Genomic DNA, 19,965 nt, shown 5'->3' with positions numbered 1-19,965 from the left:
TTATAGTCAATAAATTATCGGCTGATAATACGAAGCCAAACTGCTTTTATGGACTTAACAAATGCAGCATCTACACCAGAAGGTGGCGGTGTGCACCTTTAAAGTTAGTTTGTGAAGAAGAAGAAGAATAAATAAATGAACATTTGCAGAGTCAGAGCTGCTCTTTGTTTTTGTTGTTAACTACAGTGATGTCAGTCAGAGCTATGAAATATTAAATATCTTTGCTCACCTTCAGATGTGCATAATAAACAACAGATTATGAACTTCTGTTCGATATATAAAAGTGTGAATTTATCGGTTATTTTATCGGCCATGAGAAACAGATAATTATTGGTATTGGCTGGAAATGCATCCCTAATCATAATAAACTGTGATATTCAGCAGAATATACCGACACCACGCTGAGTGGAGTCGGAATCAAAGAGAGAATTCAGATTCAAGTTTTAGTTTTTGCTTCATCTGAGGACAAACTCGCTGTGAACCAGCAGTTCTACCTAAAATCACAACTTGTCATTAACGACTCACACAGCAGCCGGCCAACTGCTCCAAACCTAAAAGAACCTTATAGTGTAAATTATAGAATACTGAAAAATGACCTCAGTCAGTCACCACGTATAGTAGAGCGTTATCATTACAGCCAACTGCTCCATGGAGAACCAGCGTTAGGATTCAAACTACAATCATCAATCTGACACCTTCCCACTGAACCAACAGAACTGTTGCTGGCTGTGATATGTCGGCATCATTTTAGGCAATATCGCTGGACAATTTTACAATTATATGATGAACACAATGCAGTACGTTTTTGAGAGCTAAATTCTCTGACTCCAGCTTCTTAAATATGAATATGTTCTGGTTTCTTTCCTCCTCTATGACAGTAAACTGAATATCTTTGAGTTGTGGACAAAACAAGACATTTGAGGACGTCATCTTGGGCTTTAGGGAAACATTGAGCGACATTTTTCACCATTTTATCGACCAAACAACTGATCGATTCATCTAGAAAATAATCGACAGTGGTCTTGACGGTGAAAAATGTAGACTCCTGAAACTGAAACACGAGTGTGGTTGATGTAGTTTTTGGTTGTAAGGAAGAACAATATCATTAAACTACAATCCTTGTCCATCTATATTGCTTTAAAATGCCACCCATCTATCACGGCCACCTTCTGTTTGGAGCGAATGATCCAACGTCTCTGGTCCTGTTCTGGACTCTCTGCAGCTACGAGGGCTGAGACTCCGTCTCACGGGGGGCGCCGTGACTCTGCTCTGATTCCACCTCTTCCTCCTCCTGAACCACTTCCTCCTCTTCCTCCTTCTGCTGCTGCTGCTGCTGCGGCTGCTGCTGCGGCTGCTCCTCTGATTGGCTCTCACTCTCTACTTCTTTAGTGGGTCCTTCCTCTTCCCCAAACTCTCTCTCATCTGAGGAGAAGATACGTAAGTTAGATGTGTATACAACCAGTAAATGAATAGACACAACAATAAGGAAGGGTGAGAGAAAGACGGAGCATCCCAGATAATGTGAATAGTTTGCAGTGCAACAAATGATTGGTTTGTTTGAGTTAAAATCAGCCGTAAATCAAAGACAATCTGCAGCATTCCCTTTGTTAGGATTAACATGAGTTAAAAGAAGAGTTGGGAGAAGCAGAGAACGTAAGAGGCGTTACGAACATCCCTTAAAATCTCCCTCCTCCCATCCAACAACAACACAGCCTTCAAGAGGAGGATTCAAACCGTAAAATGTCTCCGATCAACTTAAACAAAAAACCCTGTCATCATCAAAATCAAAAACACTTAGTATGTTTCAAATAGGATTCTTAATCTAGATGCACCATTATTTGCACACTTTAAGATTCATTCAATTACGTAGAAAATAATCAGAAATCCAGATGGAAGATTTGAGCCCCGTTTGAACTGGAGTAGATTAATAGACGAGAATATTCTGTAGGAAAATCACACGACACGCGTCACCTGCTGGACTGAAAATAACTGGAAATGCAGGTCTGAGTGTGTAAAAACTCAGATATATATACTTTAAAATGCACGGTGCCTGTACAGATGAAAATCATGTAAAGGAGGTACTGAGCACTCTCATTACAACTGGGAGGAGGGGAGGATTAAAACCACTAATCAGAGCTCTTTTATTAAAATCTCCCACGCTCCCCTAAAGACATACATCTCGTCCGAATGGGGGTTAAATGATCAGACACAAAAATAACACTTCATGCACAAAATATTTTGATCTTTTTTTGACTTGATGTAGGCGAAGATGACACAAGTTTAGAAAAATATTGAGACAATTTAGACGTTAACTTCTGTAGATTGGAGAGCAAATCAATCAATTAGGAAATCCATCTGAATATTTCGTGCACTCAGTGAAGACCAGACCTGGGTCGAACAAGCGGAGGTTTTATTTAAGGTTTTGTTTAGCATTAGCTAAACAAACGTTTAGGATGAATCCATCAGGACAATAGCAGAACAGTTGTTCAGTTTCTGTGATTTTCTAAATTTTGAAAGATGAATTTTAAACCTCTGAACAGGATGAAATGTATTTGGACACACTGTTTAAGACCCAGGTCTGGTGCAGACATCCAGTAACTGCTTAAACCCATCGTTGCTTTAGTGTGATTAGAGGCAGCAGATTGGGATAGGGCTGCGTTCTACGATGTTATGGATTCTACAGCCAAAGAAAAATTGACCCATTCTGAAGTAATCAGTTTAAATTAAAGCCAGATCAGACATGTGCAGGGAGAGGAGGGGAACCTGGACTCTGCAGAGGTCGGGTCTGAGGGTTCTTTGGACTCTGCTGGATCTGGAAACTGTGCACCAAATTCCACGGAGCCGGAGCCTTAGCTAGAGGCAAGATCACACTGTTAAACCCCCGCTGTTCACTAGAACGCAACACGGTTAGTGTGCTCACAGGTCTGACAAAAGGAAAAGTGCTGAGGAACGTCTGTTTTGTTCACCGTTTGATTACTGACGCACGCACACAATCAGTTTATAACTCACTCTTTAACTGGTTTGCCACCCTGCTTGAGCTCAAAAGAGAGCAAGCAAAGACATTTGTATTTCTTCTGGTAACTAATTGGATTGTGTTGCACCACCATGACAAAAAACAAGAAGGTTGTCTGCACCTAGAAGGAACCATGTTAGGATTCATTATCAACTGATCTCATCTTGTAAAAAAAAAATGAATAAAGAGAGAGAGATTATCTCTGTGTCAGGTGTATTTCTCAATTAACTCAAATGATAATTTCACACTCTTTGTTGCTTCCTGTAGCAAAGAGGATGGTGATAATTGAAGGTGGTGATGTCTCACCTCTGCTGGCTCACTGCTCACTATCTACTCACTACAAAAAGGTTAAAAAAAAGTTGATATCATTAACGTTGGGAAAAGAATCAAACACAAACTAATGAAAAAAGGTCAACTGGAGCACTGAAGCATTTAAAACGGGCGGTTAGGACATGGAGTTAAGTAACATTAAGATGCATGAAACGGCGTGAGTATGAATGTGAATGTGAGTGTGTGAAGGTCTCTCTCAGAGGTAGCACACATGTTCAATGTCTGTGTATCTGTGTTTTTCAGTACCTCCAGAGGGGGGTGCACTCTCCCCTGTGTCCGTCCCAGAACGCGGCGCTGGTCCAGGGGAACGCGGCACTGGTCCAGGGGAACGCGATTCTGATCGCAGCCTCCTCTCGTAGCTGAACTCTGGAAGCCTGGGAGCCTGAGGGCGCGTCTTCCTGGCCGGATTCAGGAAGTAGCAATACGCACAACGGAACGCTGGAGGGTTGGAGAGAGAAAGACGGAGGGAGAAAACAAGATAGACAATTAGAAGGAGAGATTGTATAATTTTATAAACTACGGCAAAGCCCAAGAATTGAGATTCCATAATTTCAATTTTCATTATAATAACTTCCTAAAGTTTATCATCTCAAAAACTCAATTTACTTTACTTCTCATTAAATGCAGTGGTGTGTTTAGTGTTCTTACCTAGATATTCAAACTCTTCTTTCAGAGCCATGCCGTTATGAGAGAAACACTGCTGGCAGACCAAAGCGTATCTATAGGAAGGAAAGAGGAACAGAGGGAGCGGAGAGACTGTTTGATATAATACTTTCATAATGTTCAGGAGTTATTTAGTAAAAGTTCATTTCCATTAATCTGACTCGTCTACTTCACCAGTGATTACCTGTTTCCCAGAGGACTTTTGATAACCCCAGGAGACACGCAACCAAGAGCATGCACTTTACTTTTCAATCAAAGATAAACATATAGTCTAATAGGTGCAGCTAACTGACAAACTACAGACGTGTTTGTGATCAAGGAATCCACACAAGTCTTTTAGGCAGGAAAGGATGAGGCAGCAGTAGATCTGCAGATGAAGACATGCCGATGTGCGCCATCTACAGGAAAGAACATTAAATGCTTCTTAAATTAAACCACTTGTGTCACATGCTGACAATGAGTGTTACAACTGCAGCTTTTCCTTTTTTCAGTTTCTGTTGGATGTGATGTGAGCACAGCTGGGTCCAGGCTGCAGGGTCGTCAGCCGGGAGCCACTCTTCACCTTCGCTCCTTTAATCCTGGAACATCTCAAGGTGTCACTGTTACTTACTTTGCCAGTCGGAGGCGACATCGATGTGTGTTCATCTACAGGGTTAAACTGCTGCTGCTACTATTCATTCCCAATCCAATAGATATAGATGATATTGAGCTGCCATCACTGGAACATCTTCACAACACTCGCTGCATGAGGAGGGCTAAGAACATCATAAAAGACATCACACACCCTGGACATCATCTGTTTAAGCTTGTCTTGATAGTGCAGGTTGGTACGAGTAGAGGTGGTCTGATAATGACTGAACACCACTCCCTTGTGGGGAACCTGCAGACTGCTGAATGAGAAGAGTTTAGGAGGAAGTTATGAGCTACTTCCACAAGGGGTATAATTACATCTACCAAAAAGGGTCTTTACCTGTTCTGGGGTCCGTCCCCTACCAGGTATTCGATGACTCGGTCCACGGCTCCCCTGTCTTTGGGCAGAATGGGTCTTGCTAATGGAGGACCTGGTGGGTGCATGCCTTTAAAAAAACAGTCCACACAGATGGAGATCAATACACAAACACACAGAGAAGAATGCATTGCTCTTTATAAATTCAGAAATATTATAGTGCATTTCATATTAAGGGTTTTGCATTTCAGTTCACAGACTTTTGCTGTGGTCAGTCATCCTGGGTAAGTCATTTGTCATGCAAAAATATGGAGATTTTCCTGCTTGTGTCTGTTTTATATCATATTAAACTGAATATCTTTGGGTTTTGGACTGACTAAACAAGACATTTAAACACATCACCCGGGACTTTGAGAAACATGGAAGGACATTTTTCACAATTTTTCTGACACTTTATAGACCAAATGGTTAATCAGTTAATCTAGAAGATAATCACCAAACTAATCGTTGATGAAAATAATCGTTAGTTGCAGCCCTTAAAATGAAAAACAAAACCCAAACGTTGATTGCAGAAACCAGCTATTTTTTTATGCACACATAGAAGCATTTATGCCAAGATGCATTCAAAGGCTTTCTGACCTACCTACTCCTGGTATAGGAGAGCAGGGCGTCCTGGGTGATGCCCCATGGAGGACGGAGGCAGACAGAGCAGATCTCTCCGGCGGTCCTCCTGGAGCTGTAAGAGGGACAGGTGCTGTAGGGGGGGTAACACGGGATAAAGACACACACAGATAGTCTAGAACAACTAAGTCAAAGGCAACTTCCTCCTGCCTTTGACGTCGCCCATGACCTGGATGCCTGAGGATCTTTCAAGCTCTCTCTGTCGACTCACGTTGCTGCGGGCCTCAGCATCAAAGTGTATGCACTTACAAACTGTGATACTTGATGTGAAGTATCTCTGTATGCCCCCTTACCCACAGGTGTGCCCCCTGGTCCCAAAAGGGGCCGTGCTCCAGGTTGGGGAGTCATTGCCATTGCACCCGGGGTGCCCATCGGCATGGGTCTCATTGGCATCCCTCTCTGTCGAATCTCTGCGTAGAGGAGAGGAATTCAACCCAGGATTTAATGTGTTTATCCTTTAATCATTATATTCTACTTTCTGTAGCTCTCGTCTCTGCGTACGTCTGGCCTGAGCTCCATCAAACACCACTCAACAAACCTTAACCTGATGCTTTATCTTTCTGTCGTGTATTTTTGTGTGTCGTACCTTGTCCTGGCCTGGGAGTCATCTGAGGACGCACCGGAGTCGACTCTAGCTCCTACAACATAACGCCAAACAAAACCAACAAAGGTCAAACAAAACAAAGATACAATAAAAAGATAAAAACTAAACAAACGGCACTCACAGCTTTCTTCTTAGCTTCGGGATCAAAGCGTTCCAGGATGAGTTTGGCGTTTTTGTACGTCTCTGTTTCCATCACTTCCTCCAGCTGGGAACGCAAACAAAGGAAATGTTCATTTTAACATGCATACTAGTTAAAGTACAAAGGAGCCCCGGGGGTAAACTTGACCAGAATGATTAATCTTGAAGTAGCAAAACTGAAATGTTGAGAAGGAAAACTACATATAAAACTAAGCTTGATGAAATGAGCCATTAGTAAAAGAAACAGTAAATAAAACATTAGGAGGAAGCTGCAATGAATGAATTTAGACAACAGTCTCACTCCCTCCTTCTTTAAACGAGTCAGTAAAAGACAAATAAATGAAATGTGAATCGTGAAGAATTGGACACTTACAATCTTTTTTTTGGAAACCTTTAAATCTTCCAGTTTATCATCTAAAAAAAAGGAAGCAGAAATAACTTTAGTCAGTTCACTTCATCTTAAATCCGTTTCATTTTGATCCATATGTCAAACATATTTGGAAGTGGTGTATACTGAGCATATTATGAAGCTAATGAGTTTGTATTTTTTACAATATTATCAACAAGCTATATTTGTTTCTTTCCTGGTGTGCAGTTTAAAATATCCCGCAGTGATTGATTTCTGATGTTTAGAACACAAAAGTCACGTCTGCCTTTATAGGGAAGCCTGTAAAATCAAATCAGTTTCACATGTTACTATTTCATGTATGAAATCAGAATAGTGTAGTACTACGCAATTATTATTGTAAGACAATAACAACAGTGCGGTGAGTTTGAGGAAATAAAAATTCTGAGTGAGTGCACAGTGAAAAGTGTCATTTGAAGATATGCTGTGTGTTAGCTGGATAGATAGATGAACAGAGGAGGACTGACGGACAACTTACTGTTTCTCTCAGTTCGTTTGGAAAAGAGGAAGACCAACAACCTCCTGATGAGCCACACTCTGATGACGAGGAAGAAAAAGAGAGATGGAGTTGTTCTTAATGATCAACTTCAGATTCAAACAAAGCTTATCAAACTCACAGAAAATAATAAAATGCAAAAACGCTGTGCATCCCAGGAACAGGGTACTAAAATAATATTTTAAGATGACACATCTACTAGATTAAAAATGACACGTTGCAGATGGTTGTGAAAGATATTGTAAAACAACATGAGCACTCACAGCACTGGGTAAATGAAGAAAGGCAGTGCCATGGCTATTCTCCACAGCCATTGTTCAGGTAGGTAGAGACAGTACACGACCAGAGAGGTCAACAGGTACAGGACTGACGAATAGAGAAGCAACCTGCCGACCCACAGCTGCAGACACACAAAAACATTAGATGAGAGAAAGGAAACTGCAAGTCAAGAATATCACTGTGCACATCATCTCGATGTTTTGCTGACCTTTTGCAGACGTTGATTTTTGGCTCTGAACTCCTCCAGGTCTTTAATCTCCTACAAGGGAAACAATGAGGTTAAAGGTTATTTAAACAGGACAAAGAATCTGAAATAATCAGACGCTAAGTTCAGAGTTCACCAATTGTGAGTTTGCAGTCAATAATCCTGCATTTGAGACAGGCACCACTGTACTGTACTGTACATCTTATGAAAAACTAAAATGCAAACTGGGCATGCATATTTCATTTGACTGCACTCAAATACTCTATGGAAAAAAACAGGAAAAGTGAGTGATTAAGAAAGACATGACATACATCTTCTGAGCTATAAGCATTGTGTGAGTGCATCAAATCAGATGCAATATTTAGTCGGTACCTTATCAATGTTCTCCAGCTGCTCAACTGTGGTTGGCTTTGTCTGGATTGAGGACAAAGATCAGAAAATCATCACCAGGTTAATCAGACAAATGAACTCTATTTCTCAGTGTTGCTCACAGCCAACAGATCCAGAACTCAGTAAAGATCAACCCTGTTCCTGTACAAACATGCTTACTTGTGACTTATCAAGAGGACAGATCAGTGTCTCGGCACAATGTAAATAAAAGCAAAAGTGATTTGACATTTCTCTACATCTGTACATATGTGTATCCCTCTGTTTGTACTTCCTCCTCTTTCTGAAAATGAATATACAAGGGTTGAACTTTCTATTGCTGACTCTCTGGCTCTTTACCTCCCTTTCCCTTTAACTTCTCTAATATCACGTCTAAAAATAGTATATGAATTCTCTATCTAGCTCGGGTGCAGGGTTCACTGTGTCGACAGCTAACACATCCAAATTATCTCACATACTGTCATCGCTTAAGTAGAACACAAGATAAAATCTGTTATTTATATTTATAAATTATTTATTGCTCACTGTTAAAGGCTTGTAAAGTAAAATAATTCAATTGTTAAATAATAAGAAAAAAAATCCAAAATATGAAAATATCTTGTCTCGTCTTGTGTCACTTTAATCTAAGTGCAGCTTGTTAAGCAAATTTCTAGAAGTCTGATAACTGCTACAGACCAAACAATAAATACAACCTTTAAATGTCACTATTTTAAGAACTCGACCGTTCAGGGCAGAGGGTCAGTCTTACTGATTTCTGTCTATCTACAACCGTTATCTGTACATTTTGGAGCTAATGTTAAGATTTTACAAACACTGGCTGACGTACTGCATGACTATATATATCAGCCCTGTTAAATCCATGTGATGAAAGGAAACCTTTTAAATGTCAGTCCCAGCTCAGCCCAACAAAATCAGTTTTATCTGCTAAATCTCTTCTTTAAAAGGACTTCCATTCAGATTTGATGAAACCTGCTTTTGTCTTGTCTCATAATTGTTAAGTGTTGCTGTTTATCTTGCATTCTGTTTATATTGTGCAATGTTAACTCCTTGATTTGACTTTCCTTTTTTGTACTTAAACCTGAGTGTTTTTTGACTTCTTTCTTTTCTCTCATCCACTCACCTTCCATCTGGATATCAGGGCCCCCATATCTGTAAATCACGGATCTCCTCTTTGATTCACTATGGAACAGAAAGTCTCTGTTAGCACATAATCCTGGCTGTTCCACTCCACATTTAAGCCCTGCTACTATGAGATTTAATACAACCCTTACATCATCACAGGATTTAGCGAGCTGCCTACAGGAGAAACTGGACACACCAGTTTGCTTATGGCTCCTTATATAACTTAAAAAACACAACAAAGATGTAGTTCATAACATATTCTGTCATATATTCCACACTGACGAGCTGTCCATTCATTTATGGCCAATACAAAGGATGTGATCCAGGAGTGATTTACTTTATGACTAAAGTTAAGTTAGATATCAGACCATGACTGATGAATGATTTAAGTCCACATGTGGCTGTTGTTGTTTTATCACTGCTGTCATTCCAGCAAGAGAAAAAACAATAGGAAACCATGAGCAGTGTTTTTTATAATATGAGTTTAAGCAGAGAGTAAGAGGCAATATTCAATGAGATAACTGGCTTTGTTGATTTGCTTGATGTAAATGCATCTCTAGTTAACAGTAATATTATGGATCAGATGTAAATGCATCTCTAGTTAACAGTAATGTTATGGATCAGATGTAAATGCATCTCTAGTTAACAGTAATGTTATGGATCAGATGTAAATGCATCTCTAGTTAACAGTAATGTTATGGATCAGATGTAAATGCATCTCTAGTTAACAGTAATGTTATGGATCAGATGTAAATGCATCTCTAGTTAACAGTAATGTTATGGATCAGATGTAAATGCATCTCTAGTTAACAGTAATATTATGGATCAGATGTAAATGCATCTCTAGTTAACAGTAATGTTATGTATGGAAATGTCTGGAAATGCATGTAAAGTCTCGTTTCCAGCTAACACACACACTGCCAGCAAGCAACAGAAACGTTATATAACCATCTTAGTACCAGACTAACACCTGTAATGTGACTTAAACACACCTGAAGTGTACCTTAGCATCATGCTAACAGCTAGCTGCTGTATAACGTTACCAGACGTTAGCATAGTTAGCTGCTACAATGCTAACAACAACACACTCCTCTCTCTCTCTTTAAGGTTGTTTATCTTCATTAAGACTTTAATTTAAATAAATACTTACATGATGTGATGTTGAAGAGTTTCTGTTTAATGCTCATTTAATCCAGTTAGAGTAGAAACTAACAAACAGAACAAACACTTTAGACTTTATCTGCTGTCATCTCAGCTGTCACGCTGCAGGCTGCAGGAGGGTGTTGTTTACGCTGCGTGATGACGTAACGGAGGTAACGCACTGAAGACGTCAACCGGAAGCAATTTCCCAGCGTCCTTTGCGTTGTAGTCTTTTCTGTTAACCCATTTGTGCTCAAACACTATATTTAGTATGATAAGGAAAAATGCCACAACATTTGTTCTGATTGGTCAAAAGTCTTGAAATTTGGTATGGGCATACTTTTTGCAAGTATCTGACAGTACAACTTTGACATTTTTAGATTGCATGACAATTCACGCTTTTATTAATAGAACGAATGTTGTGGCATTTTTCCTTATCATACTAAATATAGTCTTTGAGCACAAATGGGTTAAACACTGGTATTTGGTATCTGAACTCATAAGAAGTTGAATATCAAAGATATGCTCACAAATGCAGTGTAAAATAACATATATTTAATTTGGAAAACATTTAATAAGCGTTTTTTTCCCTAATATTTAAAAAATCCTGATTTTGATTGATTGGTCAAAAGTCTTGAAATTTGGTATGGGCATACTTTGGGCAAGTATCTAACAGTACAACTTTGAAATTTTTAGATCACATGAAAAATCACGCTTATTTTATTAATATTCAAAATCAGGATTTTTGAAATATTAGGGAAAAAAACACTAACATTGTGTTTATTAAATGTTTTCCAAATGAAATATATATATTTTTTACACTGCATTTGTGAGCATCTCTTTGATATTCAACTTCTTATGAGTTCAGATACCAAATACTATAATTGATCTAGTATTTGGGTACATGGGACTCCTGTTTTTTCATAAAATATAATGGAGTCTATTGCAAAAACAATAGTGCTGTGTGCACAAATACTAGATATAGTATGTTAAGAAAAACTGATTTGAAAATGTCTTCACATGTGTGCTGAGGCATGCCCAGAGAACATTTTCACCAAGAGAAATTAAAAATGTCAGTTGGGTGGGTTAAGCGTTAAGAAGAAGAAGGACTAAAAACAACTTGACAGATTTTTCAATTAGCCCAAATCAACTAATTAATTAATCTAAAAAAAATGTAAAACAATAAACACAACAAAACATGTTTATTAGTTGGAATTTAAATTGTTTTGAATGTCTTGAGTCAAATAGCCTGTAATTCATTAAACATCACCAAGCAGCTCAGGGATGCATTCATTTTAACTGATGGACTTTTATATAGTATAGCAGAATTCATGCCAGTGTCCGGCAATTAATCAACAACAACTACTGAATATGTACTGTACATCATCAAATAATAAATATTCACAGCAAATAACGGCCTGGCACAAATAAATAAATAAAAATTAATAAATAATATTCATGTATTTATTTACTAATTTATTTATTTATTCATTCGTTCATATATATATTTGTTCATTTATTTATCTATTTATCTATTTTTTTTTTACTGTAGCCTATTTTAAGCTGTGAATCCTATTTTCGCCACCAGATGTCGCACACATTGTATTATTTCACTTGTGCTTTCTTCAGTGCAGCTTCAATGTGAGCTGATCAGTAGAGCAGAGAAAAACATATGTTTTATTGGGTTGTCACTATAAACTGTGATGATATCACATCTTAAACTAAACAGTTAATGGTAATATTGTAATTATTATGCATGTGACCATGTATTTTTATTAATTTAATAAAATCACCTCCAAAATATCATCAATGTAATAATTTCCTTTCCAGCTAAACACCAACATGAACTATGAAACATGTTATTATTAGGGCTATATTTATTCTTTGAGACCACACACTGCACATATGTTAGGTAGCAGAACCACAGATTTACAGTTACAAAATAAGTAACTCATTTTATAGTTTCCCTTTTAGTAAAAGTGTATGTTACAAAATAAATCTGGGCTGCTGAATGTCACACAACCAAAACATATTATAGTTCCTCACATATGGTGTTCCCTTTGTTATCATCACATTGTAGGAGATGTAGTGAAGACGTGGAGTCTCTCTTTCTCTGATATTCAGCAGCATTTTCTCAGCCAGCTCCCATCTGAGCTGCTTCACATTAGGCTGCAGTGTTCAGAGGTTTGGCCTTCAGCTTTAATGCTCAGCTTCCTCAGGAGGCCCAAGAGTTATGAGCCTAATAAAACTCTCTCTCTCTTTTACCCCCCCCCCCCATCCCTCTTTCTCTTTCTCCTACACACACACACACACACACACACACACACACACGCTGTGTATACTACAACTGATGAGTAATCTTGATGCTGATGTTATTTCCGTTTCATTAACCAGTAATGAATTAAACACTCGATGAAAATGAAAAGAGGGGACTTTTTTATTTGATTTTATTTTTTACAACTCTCAAGGCTAATGCACAAAGTACACACACACACACACACACACACACACACACACACATACACATACACCAAGTGTGTTTTCGTGTAGTGGGACAAATGGATTCTGCAAAGTCACAGAGCACCAAACAATAATCACATCATCTTTTAAATGTTTTTTTTCTTAATGAAAGATGGAAATAGACGGCGTCTGTGTGGCATATATTAATCTTTAAGTGCATGTTTTGAATAACAGATCAGATAAGACTTTACTTTAAAGCATTTGTTAGTGAGCATTCATTAGATTTATTTGTTGATTAAATGAGACCCAGCCTGTTCTGAGCACAGATATGTGTCTATAATACATAAAGGTAATGCAGGTTTTATTCCGCAGTGTGGCAAAATAAAAGGTAAAATTTGACTTGATCCATTAAAGCTAAAATAAATAAACTAAAATAGCATAAGAAATGAAACACACTGAGCTAAATTGGCTATATAAGGCCTCTTATACTGTGGTGATCTATCTGCTTTTTGATCTTAATTAAAAATATCTGACATGCCATGACATTATTATAAGCTGTAGCTTGATAATAGTCTATATTAGTATTGATATTGCCTCCCATTAGTCGCATATGTCTATGATAATAACTGTAATGCAGGTTTTATTCAAAATAGCATATGAAATAAAACACACTGTGTTAAATTGGCTATATAGGCCTCTCTTGCTGTGGTGATCTATCCGCCTAATTAAACATATCTAACATGCTATTATATTATTAGAGCTGTAGTTTGATAATAGCCTATATTAGTATTGATATTGGACTCCCATTAGTCCACCTAAAAGTCTTTCTCCATTTGATCTCATAATTAAAAATATCTAACATGCCTTTGCATTATTAGAGCTGTAGCTGGATAATAGCCAAGTTTCAAGTTTCAAGTTTCAAGTTTCAAGTTTATTTGTCATCTGCATTTAAAAGTGCAGTGAAATGCAATGAAATGCATTTTACCCTGATGGCTCTCTCTCAGCCCTTAAAATCTATAAATAGTACCGTTGATAAATACTATAATAAATTAGACAATACCTGAGAATAAAATTATTAAAAAAAACTAAAACATCCATAAAACAATCCACAGCTCTGCATTCATTTAGTGCTACTGTTCAGTAGTCTATATTAGTATTTATATTGCCTCTCATTAGTCCACCTAACAGTCTCTCTCCAGTGAGGATGAAAGGATCCTGTTGCCACCATTTGCTGTCTGGACGTGTCCAGTGGACACATGGTTCAAAGACACTTCAGTCTGGAGGGTTTTACCGTTTATTGGACTTGGCGGTCAGAAACACGAGACACCTGCTTTAGAGGACAAATGTCCACTCTGGAGACGCACAGCCAGAGAGGTTGGACTAGATCTGCTGCTGCTGCTGCTCGGCCTCGACACGGTAAGACTCCTTTATTCTGCAGGATTATAATATATCTCACTATTAAAAACATGAGATTATTTTAATGTTTCTATCCTTATCTTCCTGTATGTTACTTGTTGACGTTGCATTTTAATGCACTAAATGTTTTAAAGCCTCGAAAAGTTTCACTAGTTTACTTTAAATGGACAAAAGCAAACAAAAATAAAAAACTGTAGACTACAAACTATTATTACTGCTGCAAGCCTGTTAGCTTCTGTTGACTTTTATTAAACCAGATAATGATCTTATTCTGCACTAGAGCTGTAACTCTTGTGTGTTATATTCTATTTTAGCTTCTTTCCTAGCTTTTATTTTTAGCTTGTTTTTATTTTCTAATCTTTAATGTTTTAACTGTTTTAATTATGTCTTAATGTTCTTTTGCACTTTGTCGCAATGTTCTTGAATGTTTATGTAAAGCACTTTGAATTGTTGCTGAAATGTGCTACACAAATAAAACTGCGATGCCTTGCACAGGAGCTATAAACAAGGTTACAGGAGGAACATATATATTTTTCGACTTATTTACATAATTTGAATTATTTTCACATTATAAGATACGATAAGATAAGATGAGATATTCCTTTATTAGTCACACAGTGGGTAACTTCGCAGTGTACAGCAGCAAAGAGGATATTTATATATGTGTTACTTGTTGACGCAAAACGTTGCATTTTAATGCACAAAATGTTTCAGAGCCTAGAAAAGTTTCACTAGTTTACTTTAAATGGACAAAAGCAAAACAAAAAAACTATTATTACTGCAAGCCTGTAATACAGGAGCGAGCTATAAACAAGGTTTGAGGAGGAAAATATAACACTACTAAATAGTTTACATGATTTTTAGTGCAGAAACAACAAGCATCAGCTAACACAGTAAAAAAGAGCCAAACAAAGTGAAACTAAATATGAACAATAAGGAAATGTAAAAATAGGAGCAGTATATACAGTATTAACAATAAAAAGACTATTAAAAAAAATGCACATTATTGTATTATTGTATATTGTATTCTGTATTTATTTACAGAATAGCGCGCAGTGGTAATGGATGAGGATTTAATAATCAATATGTTTTTTGTTTGTTCATCGATTTGGATCCATTATTAAGATTACTTTAGTTCACTATGGCGACCCACGTGATTTTACTGAAATAAATAATAACTATATGAGCTTCATGCATTAATCCCTCCTGGTATAACGTTGTGTAAGCAAACATAAAAGCACAAAGCTAACTGAAAATAATTGCTTTGCTTTTTTTTTTTATTTTGCTGTTGAGCATTAAGTCTTTTAATTAGACATAAATATTTATTATACACCTCTAAAGGTATTTATATTGCTTTAGCCTGTACACCTGAGGGGGTTTCTGCTGCAGCCTGTTCCAGCCTGTGATATGTGATGACCTAAATATAGCCATGATGTATATATTAGAGCAACATCTGGTTTCTTCATTACCTTTTAGTACTAAATGACTTAAATGTTAAACAGAAAGGTTTACATTGCTGTAAGTTATGTTAAGTCATATTATCTAAATTTATGGGATGTAACCAGAAACAAAACCATCAAGCTAAGAATCTGTTGGAGTTTAGTTCTATATGTGCATTAAAGCCCTCTTGGTCAGAGAAGCATGAGAGAAACAACCAGTGAGATGTCTCAAGTACAGCAGACACCTGCTGAGGCTCTAAACACAGAGTACTGTAGGTCATAATGAAAACTAAACGTCAGCAGAACAACACACTGTTTAGCAAATAAGAACTATTGGTATCTTTTACAGCATCATGGTCATGGTATAAAACATTAACGATGGCTCCGTTCTTATAGTCCTAGTAAACTGTGACAGTGTGAAAGTACAAGATCCGGCATGAACAATAGCACAATCATTGTATTATTATTAATTAATTATGAATTTATTACTTTTTACTGCTGTGAAATGTCAAAATGTCTTCTGTATTCAAAAATAAATAAAAAAGACAAACAAACAATCAATGAAAACGAGATGTTTCTGTTGTAATAAGAACAAAACATCTGCAAATAGAACAAGTGCAAATTCACTTTGGTAAGATTTCTTGAAATAAGATGTAATATTTAGGTCTTTCAAAATAAAAAGAGATCTTGAAATTAGCTGACATTCTGAACCATATTTCACTAGTATTAAGAAGTGTTGCTCGTTATAATAATAATAAGCCTGCAGTGCTCAAACTGAAGATATTCAAGATGAATTGTCTAAAAACAAGTCCCTATATCTCACTGAAATGTTAGTGATTGTGTCTTATATTAAGTGTTATGAGATATTTAATTAGACAAATATACTTGGTAAGACATGCAGTGGGGATAAGTAACTAACTACATTTACTAATGTAGTGTACTTTAGTAGAACTACTTAAATTTGTGATTTGTGATATTGGGCGATACAAATAAAATTGACTTGACTCTATCACATCTTAGAGGTAAATATTGTACTTTTTACTTCACTTCATTTATTCGATAACTTCAGCTACTTGCAGATTTTGATTATTAATACAAAATAAAATCAATAAATAAATTATGATGTATTTATTATTATTTATTATTAAACTACCCAGTATAGTATATAAAGTAATTCAAATGAGCTCCACCTTTACCAGCTGCAACATTAAAGTGATGAACACATTAATGCATCAACAGGAATATAATATATAATATATATTATTCTGCATGATGAGTACTTTTACTTCTGGTAGCTACTTTAAATATATTTTGATGCTAATACTTTTGCACTTTTACTCAAGTTAGATTATGAATAGAGAACAGTATTACTGGTACTTTGAAGTCAAAGGTCTGAGGACTTTTTCCCACCACTGTATATACAGCTGACAATTTGCATTATATTTCATGACAGTGGTGTGAACATGAAAAAGCCACTCCAGGCCATGATTAACATCCCCTACATGTACTCAAGGCCTCTTCTGTGGACAGTCACGCTAACAGAGAGGCAGTCAGCCAGTAAAAGCCAGCCCTCACGGCGTTCCCTCGTCCTCTGTCTATTGTCGTCTTCTCTCTCTCCAGAGCCTGATGAATGAAGTAATGAACCTGAACTGAGATACTGAGATGTCCACAGGCTACACAAGATGGAGAGGAGAGGAGAGAGGGAGAGCCCGGCAGCACAAAGCCTTTTGTTATGTTATCGTTAATACTTTGATTTTAGTTGGTAGGCCTGTTTTCAGGTTTTAAGGCCTTAAACTACCTCAGGTTGCTGTGGTAGTTTAAGGCCTCGGCTTCTTGGACCTATATGTTGTTGGTTGGTCTTTTCCCTCCTTCTCTTAAACAACCTCCAACTGCCTTTTCCTGGATGGTTAAATCTTATTTATCAACATATTAGAGCTGTCAAAGTTAAATTGATAATAGCGCATCAACGCAAATTTGTTTTAATGCCACTAATTTAACTAACGCATTAACGCAACTTGTGATTTTTAGGTCGTAGCGGCTCAGTTTTAAAGCTAGAGTGAAACTAGAAAACATAATGAATCCATCGGTACCAACCGTCATACTAGCTTGCCATCTTCAAAGGAGTCCCTTGACCTCTGACCTCCAGATGTGTGAATGTAAATGGGTTCTATGGGTACCCACGAGTCTCCCCTTTACAGACATGCCCATTTTATGATAATCACATGCAGTTTGGGGCAAGTCATAGTCAAGTCAGCACACTGACACACTGACAGCTGTTGTTGTCTGTTGGGCTGCAGTTTGCCATGTTATGATTGGAGCATATTGTTTTTTGCTAAATGCAGTACCTGTGAGGGTTTCTGGACAATATCTGTCATTGTTTTGTGTTGTTAATTGATTTACAATAATAAATATATACATAGATTTGCATAAAGCAGCATATTTGTTCACTCCCATGTTGATAAGAGGATTAAATACTTGAAAATCTCCCTTTAAGGTACATTTTGAACAGATAAATGTGCGATTAATCATGATTAACTATAGACAATCATGCAATTAAATATTTGAATCGATTGACAGCCCTTATACTGACGGTCTTTACTTGAGCCTGCGTGAGTGTACGTGTTAAGAAGCCTTTATCAGCGTCATTGAGACATTATTTTCTGTCACATGCATTTATATTCAGCAGCGCTGTGACATCATCAGCTTTGCCTATAGGGCTGGTCAAAGTGTGTGTGTCACAAGCCAACCTACATTACACGCTCTATATACTGTACAGTAGCCCGAGAACATCTAAAAACATGTAACTCTGGGCGTTAACTTTAAGTGTCAAAGACCTTTCTTCTGCAGAACAACACACTGATGTGTTTCACGGAGACGTCCTCATGATGAGTGAATGCATAAAATAGGAAATGTCCTTTACATAAATTTGTGGAGCAATAACTGGGAAAATCCCCTAAAACAACAACACAAGGGTTTCCTGTTCTTATATTTCACCATGTAACCTCACGACAACTGCTCAGCTAATACTTCTACTGCTCGTCTGCTACCAGTACTGGTTGTGTTACTGCTGGTACTTCTAAAACAACTAGTACTCTTTACTAGTCAGTAATTATGTATGGAAGGTGATGGGAAACTTGCTTCTACAATTAACTACTATACTGCACTGTTGCTATTAATAATATTGATAACTTTGCAAACTTAAAAATGAATCAGATGTGAGAATAAAGTCTGAAGTTGTAAAGTTTTGTCTTCCTAACAGTAATCAGTGAAGCGTTGCATATATTAAAAGGACGATTAACAATTAGTTGGTGATGATCATGATGCCAAAAAATCCACCATCAAAGTAAAAAATAATTAAATTTAAGAAAGAAAAGAGTTGAAGAGATAATTAGTTTGCAAAATATTGAGCTGATAATAGAATTTCATAACATATTAGTAGTTTTATACAAGTTGTTAGAGCAAATTTTAATATTTCTCACAATGTTTTGGCACAAATCTTTCAGATTAATTGAGCCTTATGAGTAAAATGATTATTTTCCCATCAAACACATTATTTGACACCTTGATGTTGCTGTTATAAAGTTTTATAATACCTGACTGTATTCTGTAAATAAAACTGAATATTGTTGCTGACCTAAATTATACTTATCAATCAATAAGCCACAATATACAAAGCTTCTATCATCTCAGCTGGATGTTTTCAGTCTGGACTCATTAGTAAAGGATGGGTGATCACAGATAATAAAAACCATTTAAAGGGCTTTAATGTGCATTTAACCTCAAACTACAAGCCTCAGTTACAGATGTCTAAAATTGGCTTTTGAAGTACAGCTTTTTTTCTGCAGGCCTTGTTTATTCCAAGAGATTTACTCTTGAACATCTGGGTGTGGTTTTAGAGTTGGAAATATCCAAGAGGTCTCATGACAATGTGTGCATGCAAAAGCAGAGCCAGTTTGGGCAGGCTCAAGGTCAAAGACTATCTTCACTTTGCAAAGGGCTTCATTTGGTGTAATGATGAAGAGATGGTGGAGATAAGGCTTTTTATTTATAGGCTATATTATGTTTCTTGTTTGAACTTTCAGGGTTCACGATGCAGAGCTTTATATTAACTTTATTATAATAACAACTGATTTGCTGTGTCCATGTTGGAACAGGGTAGACATCTCACCCTGTTTATAGGTTTTGTTGGATCATTGGTCAAAAACACAAGCTGTTAGAATTTAAAGTATTTTAATTGTCC

The 19,965-nt window shown here is 37.0% G+C and overlaps 1 protein-coding gene across 3 annotated transcripts; it reads right to left on the bottom strand.

Moving 5' to 3' along the window:
* Nucleotides 1-19: 19 nt before the first annotated feature.
* lnpk (lunapark, ER junction formation factor) lies at nucleotides 20-10,588 on the bottom strand. Of its 3 annotated transcripts, none has more exons than XM_037782726.1 (16): nucleotides 10,421-10,588; nucleotides 9,269-9,327; nucleotides 8,134-8,175; nucleotides 7,765-7,815; nucleotides 7,541-7,677; nucleotides 7,260-7,318; nucleotides 6,749-6,789; nucleotides 6,359-6,442; nucleotides 6,220-6,271; nucleotides 5,927-6,043; nucleotides 5,596-5,706; nucleotides 4,977-5,082; nucleotides 3,992-4,062; nucleotides 3,590-3,781; nucleotides 2,764-2,853; nucleotides 20-1,422 (listed from the first exon to the last, which is right to left on the bottom strand). In XM_037782726.1, exons 2-16 carry the CDS (start codon nucleotides 9,293-9,295, stop codon nucleotides 1,223-1,225), a joined length of 1,380 nt encoding a protein of 459 aa, XP_037638654.1. In that variant the 5' UTR covers nucleotides 9,296-9,327; nucleotides 10,421-10,588; the 3' UTR covers nucleotides 20-1,222. The 3 variants fall into 3 exon arrangements, with proteins under 3 accessions (XP_037638654.1, XP_037638656.1, XP_037638657.1); XM_037782728.1 differs by having other exon boundaries at nucleotides 5,596-5,688; XM_037782729.1 differs by lacking the exon at nucleotides 2,764-2,853.
* Nucleotides 10,589-19,965: the final 9,377 nt, after the last annotated feature.

The sequence above is a fragment of the Sebastes umbrosus genome, chromosome 10 (genome assembly GCF_015220745.1).
Source record: "Sebastes umbrosus isolate fSebUmb1 chromosome 10, fSebUmb1.pri, whole genome shotgun sequence".
In the NCBI taxonomy this organism is placed as follows: Eukaryota; Metazoa; Chordata; class Actinopteri; order Perciformes; family Sebastidae; genus Sebastes; species Sebastes umbrosus.
Note: the sequence above shows the minus strand (reverse complement) of the source record. Positions and strands in the feature narration are given on the sequence as shown.

What these genes read in the sequence shown, in the direction of transcription:
- lnpk (XM_037782726.1), bottom strand. Translation starts at nt 9,295, where the DNA reads ATGGGGGCCCTGATATCCAGATGGAAG. An exon ending in GACTCCCAGGCCAGGACAAG is followed by an intron (nt 6,044 to 6,219) that starts GTACGACACACA and finishes TCCTCTACGCAG; the next exon opens with AGATTCGACAGAGAGGGATG. An exon ending in GGGGACGGACCCCAGAACAG is followed by an intron (nt 4,063 to 4,976) that starts GTAAAGACCCTT and finishes TCCTTCCTATAG; the next exon opens with ATACGCTTTGGTCTGCCAGC.